We start from the raw sequence: 12,937 nt of genomic DNA on the forward strand, positions 1-12,937 counted from the left end.
ATTCTGGATAATTTCGTGGCGATGTCGTGGACGTTATGGTTCGCAATAAAATGGTGATTGAGTGGGTGTTCCCACGGCAAGCATCTTACTCCTTAAATTCCTTACTTTCTTGCAGCACTGGCACTCGCTTTCTAGGCAGTGTAACCGCGACCAGCTTGGGCTAATGCTGGATGCAATCTTGGCTACCGTGCGTCGCCTATCCTCTTTATAGGGCCGGTTTGGCTACTGCTACTTGGTGGCTTTTTTCTATTTCTTTTATGCTTTTTTAGATGTGATTGAGTTGATGCCCCAGCCGTCTTATTTGCTGTGACTGTGACACTTGGGATTTCATTGTATGGATGTTTGCTTTATTTATGAAACGGGAAACAAGCCTATTTCAATAGTTCCTCGTGGTAGAACCAACCCACTAGTGGTTCAAGTACTAGACCTCATACTTGTGATCGCATTTTCCTGGAATTACTTCAGGCCTTCCAACGATATACAAGATATTGTGCCGGCTCAGTATATCTGAGGTGCTCATGGGTAGAGTGTGCATGCGTGTGTTTATAAGGTTGAGTGTATGTGCGTTTGTGATTGTAATGTGTTAAAAAAACTGATATTGCAATATTTAGACGAAATATGCTTAAGCTGGTTATTTAGTTGAATAGCTAGTCCCTAGTGAGCTACGTAGTGAGTAGTGAGTGTGCAAGCACATATATTTTCCCCCCATTAGTTCGACCATCATGTTGTCTCGCTAAGGCATGTCTCATGCAAGCTCAGTACGGCTTAGCTTGGCTAAAAGGTTGTCGTGCAACTAGGTCGGACCAATGGCGTCCTCAGCATTTTGCAGCGCAAAGCGTGCACCTCGCGAATACTTCAATTCCATGCAAAGACTATCAATTCCGTGTCTAGCAGTATTCTCCGGTAGAAATTACAGTCCATCATTTTTCATTTGCACATCACGCCCATCTAATTTGATTGTTGCCGTATGTACAAGTTGATTTTATTCTGCAGTAGTCAGCCCGTATCACTGTTTGATTTTATTTCATGCAATTGGAAGGAATGTACACAGTAGTAGTTTCCTAGAAGTGTCATTGAGTGAAAGACTAGACTACTGCAAATGGCCAAGTCTGTAGCAGACTCGACTATTTTATATAAAATCAAAAAGAGTTCAATTAGTTCGTACAAAGGAGACCTTAACTTGTTAACAATATCGTAACCCCTTTTTAGAGTTTGGCACTGCCCTGAGTGTACCTGAGTGTAAGAAAACGTACGTTGTGGTGCAACTAGGTCGGACCAATGGCGTCACCTGCAACTTGCGGCGAAAGTGTGCACCTCGCGAGTACTTAAGCCCCGGGGGGAGCCCCCTCGATTCCCACGGCACAAGCCACAACAGCTAGCAGCTGGGATCGATCCATCACCCAGTCGCATATACACGAGTGAACAGGTCAATCTAGCATGGCGCTGGCGTCTTTGTCCAAGGTGGTGCTGGGGTCGGCGGCGTTCGGGGTATTCTGGGTGCTGGCCGTGTTCCCGTCGGTCCCTTTCCTGCCGATCGGGCGCACGGCGGGTGCGCTGCTGGGGGCTGCTCTGATGGTCGTCTTCCACGTGATCAGCCCGGACGACGCCTACGCGTCCGTGGACCTCCCCATCCTGGGCCTCCTCTTTGCCACCATGGTCGTCGGCGGCTACCTCAAGAGCGCCGGCATGTTCGGGCACCTTGGCCGGCTGCTGGCGTGGCGGAGCCAGGGCGGGCGCGACCTGCTATGCCGCATCTGCGTCGTCACGGCCCTCGCCAGCGCGCTCTTCACCAACGACACCTGCTGCGTCGTGCTCACGGAGTTCGTGCTCGAGCTCGCCGCCGAGCGCAACCTCCCCGCGAAGCCGTTCCTGCTGGCGCTGGCCACCAGCGCCAACATCGGGTCCAGCGCCACGCCCATCGGGAACCCGCAGAACCTGGTCATCGCCTTCAACAGTAAGATCTCATTCGTGGGCTTCCTCCTCGGCATCCTGCCGGCCATGCTCGTTGGTATGGCCGTCAACATGGTCATGCTGCTCTGCATGTACTGGAAGGACCTCGAGGGGAGCAGTCCCGACGCGGTGGCCGCCGAGAAGGAGATGGCGGCAGTCGAGGAGGGTCGCCGGCCGTCCCCGGCGACGTCGACGACGCTCAAGAGCCCCGGCCAGACGATGCTGGTCCAGTCCTCGTCGCTGGTCGCCGGCGCCGACCACGAGTCGGTGATGGTGGAGAGCATCTCGACCAAGCACCGGTGGTTCATACAGTGCTCGGCGCCGCAGCGGAGGCTGTTCCTCAAGAGCTTCGCGTACGTCGTGACCGCCGGCATGCTGGTTGCCTACATGCTGGGGCTCAACATGTCGTGGACGGCCATCACCACCGCCGTCGCCCTCATCGTGGTGGACTTCCGCGACGCCGAGCTCTGCCTCGGCAAGGTGTCTTACTCGTTGCTGGTTTTCTTCACGGGAATGTTCGTGACCGTGAGCGGGTTCAACAAGACGGGGCTCCCCGGCGCCATCTGGAAAGTCATGGAGCCATACTCCAAGATCAACCACGTGAGGGGCATCACAGTGCTCTCCCTCATCGTCATCGTCCTCTCCAACCTTGCCTCCAACGTACCAACCGGTTAGTGAATTCTTACATCGTCAAGCTGTTGTGCATGCACGTAAAAAGTTTGTATTTTGTGTAGATCTTTCTTGTTACGGCATGGTACCGGAACTGTAGCTTAGTGGCTAGCTAAGGGGCATGGAAAGTACTGCCGGTTCCGTTCGTTTGTGCTGCTGACGCATTGAGCATTTTGTGCCCTACATATATGCCGTGCGTGCATGACAGTTGACAGGACGGCTTGGAAAAATTATGTGGCGATTAACTGACACGAGGATGCGTGTGGTTCATGCAGTGCTGCTGATGGGTGACGAGGTGGCGGCGTCGGCAGCGACGATCTCGACGGCGGCGGTGACGCGGTCGTGGCTGCTGCTGGCGTGGGTGAGCACGGTGGCGGGTAACCTGTCCCTGCTGGGGTCGGCGGCGAACCTCATCGTGTGCGAGCAGGCACGCCGGGCGCCGCGCAACGCGCACGACCTCACCTTCTGGAGCCACGTCGTCTTCGGCGCGCCGTCCACGCTCGTCGTCACCGCCGTCGGCATACCCCTCATTGGCATCATCAACGCTGCCTAGTTCGATCCACCAAAATTATTAGTACTACTACTACTAGCACATGCCGATCGAAAGTTAAAAGTTGACGAACCGCTGCATGCTCAATTATATATGCATGCTCCATGCGCACGGTCGATCCATCGATCGAGTAGAAATATTTCTGAAGTATGTTCATTTTCCCCTTTTTGCAAAACTGAGTCTGTTACATATATGTAGTCTGTATGTATATACTGATATTTGGTAAGCATCGTACGTAGAGGTATCAGCGTGCACTGGTCGTAATTAAGGAGAGAAGGATGTAACAAGTGTGTTGATTAAGTAAACATATCATCCGCTTGTCTTTGGAGAGCAAATACACTAAAGTGACAGAGACGGGCTATAGCAGATGCCACATCGGATTTGTGCATAGATGAAAGAGAGAGGAAAGAGAAGAGAAGAGGGCTACAAGCTTAGAGCATCTCTAACAGATCCTGTAAATCGGGTCGTCCGCTATAATAATCGCCAGTTTGCAGCATCCATCTCGTATCCCTGACCCGAACACATCCTTCAAATCCGGCCGTCTCGTTTTTTTCTGAGATCCCGCATCCACGAGCCCAATTCCTCCATATGTGCGGAATTTCGCCCTTTTTTGGAGACTCCCCTTTCCATTGGCACGAACCACTTTCCCCGGCTTCATTTCATGCTTCCCCTCCCCTCCCCTCCCCCCCCCTCCCGCCACACATCCCCGCCCCTTGGTGCTGCCCCGCGCCGCATCCACACCACCTACTTTCGACAGCGTTGGTGACCATTTGCGTCTGTGGCTCGCGTCTGCGGCCGGCGCCATGGATCTTCCCGGGAGCTCGGCGCGTGGGCTCGTCGCATGCGGATCGGGTTGGTTCCGGTGACTGTGAGCGGCGTGCGTCGGGGGAAGAGGGCGGCGCGGCTTCGCTTCGGCCGGTGGGGAGAAGAAAGGGGCGGCGCGATGCGGCTTTGCTTCGGGCGAGGTAGGTCCAAATCCCACCGGTTCGTGCTCGATTTTGGCCCGGAGTAGGTTCGAGTGAAACTCATGGCGTTTTGTAGATGGATTGGAGTTCGTCTTGTCCTTTCGTCCGATGATTCGAACATAGAAGATTTGATCCTCGACGACGATGCCGACAACCTAGTGTTGTTGCATCTCATCTACGAATTTGAGGTGGGACCGAAGAAAAAGCGGCGCGGATCGACGGTCGGTCGGCTATGCATTGCCCGCAACCAAGCTATGCAAAATTTGTTTGATATTATTGAAATGTGTAATTTGTTTAATGCTATGCAAAATTTATGATGCGGTGCAGGATGCGTTTGCGGGATCTGTTCCGTTGGTACACTCGCCGCACTGTAAAAAAGTTATACAGGCGCCCTTATACGCGTTTTGCGAGACGCGCGGTTGCTGGATATGCTAGATATGCTCTTGCAGCCGGTTGTAACACTAGTATGACCAAATATTAATGATACTAGAGAATATCCCACGCGTTGCTGCGGGAATCGATTGCAATATATTTCAGTGATTTGATTGTATGAAGCTTCCATTGTTGAATTAATAATATATAAATTAAAGCTAAAAATAAATATTATATATTGTATTTGATTATTGTGTAGTTAGAAATATTTTGAATATAAGTGGCATAGCATGATGGATTTTTTTTCATGCATATTGAGTGGACCTTGATGAGGTGTCATGTGTGGTGACGTAAAAGGTGTGCATGAGATCAACCAATAATGAAAAACTTTTTCTCATGCATATAGTGGTGGCCCTTTGATGATATGTTATGTGTGCATGTTGATATAAATAGGATAGTGAGGATCAACTTATGTATATAAGATGACATACTAGTATGCCCAAATATTTTATGAATAAACTATTAGGTTTTTTTAGAAAAGGAGGATGACCTCCGGCCTCTGCATCTGAGAGATGCATGCGGCCATTTTATTGATTATTCTCGAGGACCTTACAGAGTAGAACAACAATATGCCTGAATCTGTCATCTTGGCAACATCTGCCGCTACTCCTATCCAAATGATGAAGGGGTGCAAGCTGGGCCACATACCCAGACCTCTCACCTAAGCCTAACATCTAAAGCCGGAGACCCCGACCGAGCCATCTGCCGGGTCTGGGGCTCAAACCGGTCCGACCCACTCACATGTGTCATCGCCGCCATCTTTCACTGGTCCATCTTCAGAGCAGATTGAGGTGACAATCTTCGCAGGTCCTCCGCCATCGACGCCAGCACGATGCCAAACGACGACCTCCACCTACGCGAGTCTTGGCAGGTCCTCCGCCATTGACGCCACCACGGCGCCAGCCGACGACCTCCATCTACGCGAGTCCATCTCCTAGAAACGGACGTAAATCCATGATAGGATAGGGCCGCACCACCGCCGTCGCCCACCACCCACAAGCGCCACCAACCCCAAGGTTCCCAAAGTGGTGCCTTCAAGAAGGGAACGACGCCGTGAGTTCCGCCGCCGCCCAACAAAGTTAGGGCTTTCGCCTGGGAGACCTACGGGAAGGTGAAATGAGGAGATCAGTCCATACCGACGCCTCCAAGGAGGGGAACGGCGCCCTCAGGCATCGCCTTCGGCGCGGCCGGTCATGGCTGGCCAGGGATTTCGCTCGAACTAGATCCCCGCCACCAGCAGCATTGAAGGAAATATGCCCTAGAGGCAATAATAAAGTTATTATTTATTTCCTTATATCATGATAAATGTTTATTATTGATGCTAGAATTGTATTAACCGGAAACATAATACTTGTGTGAATACATAGACAAACAGAGTGTCACTAGTATACCTCTACTTGACTAGCTCGTTGATCAAAGATGGTTATGTTTCCTAGCCATAGACATGAGTTGTCATTTGATTAACGGGATCACATCATTAGGAGAATGATGTGATTGACTTGCCCATTTCGTTAGCTTAGCACTCGATCGTTTAGTATGTTGCTATTGCTTTCTTCATGACTTATACATGTTCCTATGACTATGAGATTATGCAACTCCCGTTTACCGGAGGAACACTTTGTGTGCTACCAAACGTCACAACGTAACTGGGTGATTTTATAGGTGCTCTACAGGTGTCTCTGAAGGTATTTGTTGGGTTGGCGTATTTTGAGATTAGGATTTGTCACTCCGATTGTCGGAGAGGTATCTCTGGGCCCACTCGGTAATACACATCACTTAAGCCTTGCAAGCATTGCAACTAATGAGTTAATTGCTGGATGATGTATTACGGAACGAGTAAAGAGACTTGCCGGTAACGAGATTAAACTAGGTATTGAGATACCGGCGATCGAATCTCGGGCAAGTAACATACCGATGACAAAGGGAACAACGTATGTTGTTATGCGGTCTGACCGATAAAAGATCTTCGTAGAATATGTGGGAGCCAATATGAGCATCCAGGTTCCGCTATTGGTTATTGACCGGAGACATGTCTCGGCCATGTCTACATAGTTCTCGAACACGTAGAGTCCGCACGCTTAAAGTTTCGATGACGGTTATATTATGAGTTTATGAGTTTTGATGTACCGAAGATTGTTCGGAGTCCCAGACATGATCACGGACATGACGAGGAGTCTCTAAATGATCGAGACATGAATATTGATATATTGGAAGTCTATGTTTGGATATCGGAAGTGTTCCGGGTGAAATAGTGATTTTACTGGAGTATCGGAGGGGTTACCGGAACCCCCCGGAGGCTTAATGGGCCATAGTGGGCCTTAGTGGAGAAGAGGAGAGGCGGCTAGGGCAGGGACGCGCGCCCCTCCCCCTCTAGTCTGAATAGGACAAGGAGAGGGGGCGGCGCCCCCCTTCCTTCTTCTCTCCCTCCTCTTTCCCCCCTTCTCCTAATCCAACAAGGAAGGGAAAGAGTCCTACTCCCGGTGGGAGTAGGACTCCTCCTGGCGCGCCTCCTCCTGGCCGGCCGCACCTTGCTACGTCTCGAGCTAGCGTTGGTTTTCCCCAAAGAGGAGGGGTGATGCAGCACAGTAGCGTAAGTATTTCCCTCAGTTTTTGAGAACCAAGGTATCAATCCAGTAGGAGGTCATGCGCAAGTCCCTCGTACCTGCACAAAACGGTAGCAACTCGCAACCAACGCTTAGGGGTTGTCAATCCCTTCACGGTCACTTACGAGAGTGAGATCTGCTAGAGATAATATTTTTGGTATTTTTGGTATAAAGATGCAAAGTAAAAAGTAAAATCAAAATAAGTAAAATAAAGTAATGGAGATTGATATGATGAGAATAGACCCAGGGGCCATAGGTTTCACTAGTGGCTTGTCTCAAGAGCATAGATAGTCTACGGTGGGTGAACAAATTACTGTTGAGCAATTGATAAAATTGAGCATAGTTATGAGGTTATCTAGGTATGATCATGTATATAGGCATCACGTCCGTGACAAGTAGACCGACTCCTGCCTGCATCTACTACTATTACTCCACTCATCGACTGCTATCCAGCATGCATCTAGAGTATTAAGTTAAAAACAGAGTAACGCCTTAAGCAAGATGACATGATGTAGAGGAATAAATTCATGCAATATGATAAATACCCCATCTTGTTATCCTCGATGTCAACAATACAATACGTGCCTTGCAACTCTTTCTGTCACTGAGTAAGGACACCGCAAGATTGAACCCAAAGCTAAGCACTTCTCCCATTGCAAGAACTACCAATCTAGTTGGCCAAACCAAACGGAAATTCGAAGAGACTTGCAAAGATAACTCAATCATACATAAAAGAATTCAGAGAAGATTCAAATATTATTCATAGATAAGTTGGATCATAAACCCACAATTCATCGGTATCAACAAACACACCGCAAAAGAAGATTACATCGAATAGATCTCCACGAGAGAGGGGGAGAACATTGTATTGAGATCCAAAAAGAGAGAAGAAGCCATCTAGCTACTAGCTATGGACCCGAAGGTCTGAAGTAAACTACTCACACTTCATCGGAAGGGCTATGGTGTTGATGTAGAAGCCCTCCGTGATGGATGCCCTCTCCGGCGGAGCTCTGGAACAGGCCCCAAGATGGGATCTCGTGGATACAGGAAGTTGCGGCGGTGGAATTAGGTTTTTGGCTCTGTCTTTGGTATAATGCGGGTACGTAGGTATATATAGGAGGAAGGAGCACGTCGGTGGAGCTCCAAGGGGCCCACGAGGCAGGGGGCGCACCCAGGGGGGCGCCCTCCGCCCTCGTGACCTCCCCGGAAACTTCTTGGAGTAGGGTCCAAGTCTCCTGGATCACGTTCGGTGAGAAGATCACGTTCCCGAAGGTTTCATTCCGTTTGGACTCCGTTTGATATTCTGTTTACTCGAAATACTGAAATAGGCAAAAAAACAGCAATTCTGGGCTGGGCCTCTGGTTAATAGGTTAGTCCCAAGAATAATATAAAAGTGGAAAATAAAGCCCAATTAGTCCAAAACAGTAGATAAAGTAGCATGGAGCAATCAAAAATTATAGATACGTTGGAGACGTATCAGGCATCCCCAAGCTTAATTCCTGCTCGTCCTCGAGTAGGTAAATGATAAAAAGAGAATTTTTGATGCGGAGTGATACTTTGGCATAATTTCAATGTAAATCTTCTTAATCGTGGTATGAATATTCAGATCCGAAAGGTTCAAGACAAAAGTTCATATTGACATAAAAAATGATAATACTTCAAGCATACTAATTAAACAATTATGTCATCTCAAAATAACATGGACAAAGGAAGTTCATCCCTACAAAATCATATAGTTAGGCTATGCTTCATTTTCGTCACACAAAGATGTTCCCAACTTCTATACCCCCGATGACAAGCCAAGCAATTGTTTCATACTCAAATAATCTCAAACTTTTTCAACCTTCACGCAATACATGAGCGCGAGCCATGGACATAGCACTATGGGTGGTATAGAATATGATGATGGGGATTGTGTGGAGAAGACAAAAAAGGAGAAAGTCTCACATCAACGAGGCTAATCAATGAGCTATGGAGATGCTCATCAATTGATGTTAATGCAAGGAGTAGGGATTGCCATGCAACGGATGCACTAGAGCTAAGAATGCTCAACAAAAGAAAACTAGTGGGTGTGCATCCAACTTACTTGCTCATGAAGACCTAGGGCATTTTGAGGAAGCCCATCGTTGGAATATACAAGCCAAGTTCTATAATGAAAAATTTCCACTAGTATGAACAAGACAACTTATGAGACTCACTATATGAAAATCATGGTGCTACTTTGAAGCACAATATATGAGACTCACTACATGAAGAACAAGGTGCTACTTTGAAGCACAAGTGTGGAAAAAGAGATAGTAGCATTGCCCTTTTCATTTTCTCTTTTTTTTGGGCCTTTCTTTTTTTTTCTTTTTGGCCTTTCTTTTTTTTGATTGGGCAATGCTTTAATAATGATGATCATCACACTTCTATGGATTACAACATAATGATTACAACTCGATACTAGAACAAGATATGACTCTATATGAATGCCTCCGGCGGTGTACCGGGATGGTGCAATGAATCAAGAGTGACATGTATGAAAAATAATGCATGGTGGCTTTGCCACAAATACGATGTCAACTACAAGATCATGCAATGGCAATATGACAAAAGTAAAGCATGTCATGATGATGATGATGGAAGTTGCATGGCAATTTATCTCGGAATGGCTATGGAAATACCATGATAGGTAGGTATGGTGGCTGTTTTGAGAAAGATATAGGGAGGTTTATGTGTGAAAGAGCGTATCATATCACGGGGTTTGGATGCACCGACGAAGTTTGCACCAACTCTCAATGTGAGAAAGGGCAATGCACGGTACCGAAGAGGCTAGCAAATGGCGGAAAGGTAAAAGTGCGTATAATCCATGGACTCAACATTAGTCAAAAGAACTCATATACTTATTGCAAAAATTTAGAAGTCATCAAAAATCAAGTACTACGCGCATGCTCCTAGGGGGATAGATTGGTAGGAAAAGACCATCGCTCGTCCCCGACCGCCACTCATAAGGATGCACAAGCCAGGTACACTTCATGCTTCAAATTTGTTACACAACTTTAACCATACGTGCATGCTACGGGACTTGCTAAGTTCAACACAAGTATTTCTCAAATTCACAACTACTCAACTAGCACGACTATGATATTATCACCTCCATATCTCAAAACAATTATCAAGCATCAAACTTATCTTAGTATTCAACCCACTAAAAAGAAAGTTTCACATATCTTGAATACCAAGTATATTAACATTAAGCAAATTACCATGCTATTAACGACTCTCAAAATAATCTAAGTGAAGCATGAGAGATCAATTTTCTTTAAAACAAACCACCACCGTGCTCTAAAAGATCTAAGTGAAGCACTAGAGCAAAAATTATCACGCTCAAAAAGATATAAGTGAAGCACATAGAGTAAACTATCAAGCTCAAAAGATATAAGTGAAGCACATAGAGTATTCTAACAAATTTCAATTCATACATGGCTCTCTCAAAAGGTGTGTACAGCAAGGATGATTGTGGAATACTAACAAGCAAAGACACAAATAATACAAGACGCTCCACGCAAAACACATATCATGTGGTGAATAAAAATATAGCTCCAAGTAAATTACCGAATGGAAGTGGACAAAAGAGGGGATGCCTTCCAGGGCATCCCCAAGCTTTGACTTTTTGGTGTCCTTGGATTATCTTGGGGGTGCCATGGGCATCCCCAAGCTTAGGCTCTTGCCATTCCTTGTTCCATAATCCATCAAAAGAATTCACCCAAAACTTGAAAACTTCACAACACAAAACTCAATAGAAATCTCGTGAGCTCCGTTAGAGAAAGAAAACAAAAGACTACTTTAAGGTACTGTAGTGAACTTGTTCTTTATTTGTATTGGTGTTAAACCTACTGTATTCCAACTTCTCTATGGTTTATAAACTATTTTACTAGCCATAGATTCATCAAAACAAGCAAACAACACACGCAAAACAGAATCTGTCAAAAACAGAACAGTCTGTAGTAATCTGTTACTAACGCAAACTTCTGGAACCCAAAAAATTATACCAAAATTAGACGACCTGGGAAATTTTTTTATTGATCAGAAGCAATTAGAATCACTATTTTATCACGTTCTGGTGATTTTTGACAATTCGGGCACTGAGCGCAAAGATTCTGGAAATTACAGCAAGATCAAATAACTATCTTCCAAGAAGATCTAATAGGTTTAACTTGGCACAAACACTAATTAAAAGATAAAACCACATCTAAACAGAATATAAATGGATTATTTATTCCTAAACAAAACCAAAAACAAAAAACACAAAATAAAATTGGGTTGCCTCCCAACAAGCGCTATCGTTTAACACCCCTAGCTAGGCATAAAAGTAAGGATAGATCTAGGTATTACCATCTTTGGTAGGCAAGCCATAAGTGGCTCTCATGATAGATTCATATGGTAATTTTATTTTCTTTCTAGGAAAGTGTTCCATACCCTTCTTTAAGGGAAATTGGAATTTAATATTCCCTTCCTTCATATCAATAATTGCACCAATCGTTCTAAGGAAAGGTCTACCAAGAATAATAGGACATGAAGGATTGCAATCTATATCAAGAACGATAAAATCTACGGGCACATAATTCCTATTTGCAACAATAAGAACATTATTAATTCTTCCCATAGGCTTTTTAATAGTGGAATCCGCAAGATGCAAGTTTAGAGAGCAATCATCAAAGTTACGGAAATCTAGCAAATCACACAAAGCTTTGGGGATAGTAGAGACACTAGCACCCAAATCACACAAAGCATAAAACTCGTAATTTATAATTTTAATCTTAATTGTAGGTTCCCACTCATCATGGAGTTTTCTAGGGATAGAAACTTTCAACTCAAGCTTTTCTTCATAAGATTGCATTAAGGCGTCAACAATGTGTTCGGTAAAGGCCTTATTTCGACTATAAGCATGAGCAGAATTTAACACGGATTGCAACAAGGAAATACAATAAATTAAAGAGCAATTTTCATAGTTAAATTCCTTGAGATCCAAAATAGTGGGTTTGGCAATATCTAGATTTTTATTTTTTTTCAATCCCTTTTTTATCAATTTCATCATCAGGATCTAAAAACTCGGAATTCTTAGAACGCCTTCTAGGTAAGGGAAGATCATAATCAGATTCATTAAGATTCATATTGCAAAACAAAGATTTAATAGGGGACACATCAATAACTTTTAGATCTTCATCTTGATTTTCATAGGATTTAGAAGAACACGCTTTAATAAAGGCATCTTTGTAAGCACGCATCCTAGCAGTTCTTTCTTTGCACTCATCAATGGAAATTCTCATGGCTTTGAGAGACTCATTAATATCATGCTTAGGAGGAATAGATCTAAGCTTTAAAGAATCAACCTCAAGAGAAATTCTATCAACGTTCCTAGCCAAATCATCAACTTTAAGCAATTTCTCTTCAAGCAAAGCATTGAAATTCTTTTGCGAATTCATAAATTCTTTAACACTACTCTCAAATTCAGAGGGCATCTTATTAAAATTTCCATAAGAGTTGTTGTAGGAATTTCCATAATTATTAGAAGGATTACTAGGATAAGGCCTAGAATTAAAATTCCCTCTATACGCGTTGTTACCAAAACTATTCCTACCAACAAAATTCACACCCATAGATTCATTATTATTCTCAAGCAAAGTAGATAAAGGCATATTATTGGGATCAGAAGAAACACTCTTAACAAATAAATTCCTAAGTTCATCCATCTTTTCACTCAAAACATTGATTTCTTCTATAGCATG

At 45.1% G+C, this 12,937-nt stretch overlaps 1 protein-coding gene across 1 annotated transcript; it reads left to right on the top strand.

The window, feature by feature from the left end:
* Positions 1-1,370: 1,370 nt before the first annotated feature.
* Positions 1,371-3,436, top strand: LOC125534092 (silicon efflux transporter LSI3-like). Its single transcript, XM_048697392.2, has 2 exons — positions 1,371-2,620; positions 2,895-3,436. The coding sequence occupies exons 1-2, from the start codon at positions 1,438-1,440 to the stop codon at positions 3,170-3,172; spliced, it is 1,461 nt and encodes a 486-aa protein (XP_048553349.1). The 5' UTR covers positions 1,371-1,437; the 3' UTR covers positions 3,173-3,436.
* Positions 3,437-12,937: the final 9,501 nt, after the last annotated feature.

The sequence above is a fragment of the Triticum urartu genome, chromosome 1A, assembly GCF_056163025.1.
Source record: "Triticum urartu cultivar PI428250 chromosome 1A, HENAU_Tu73, whole genome shotgun sequence".
Taxonomy (NCBI): domain Eukaryota; kingdom Viridiplantae; phylum Streptophyta; class Magnoliopsida; order Poales; family Poaceae; genus Triticum; species Triticum urartu.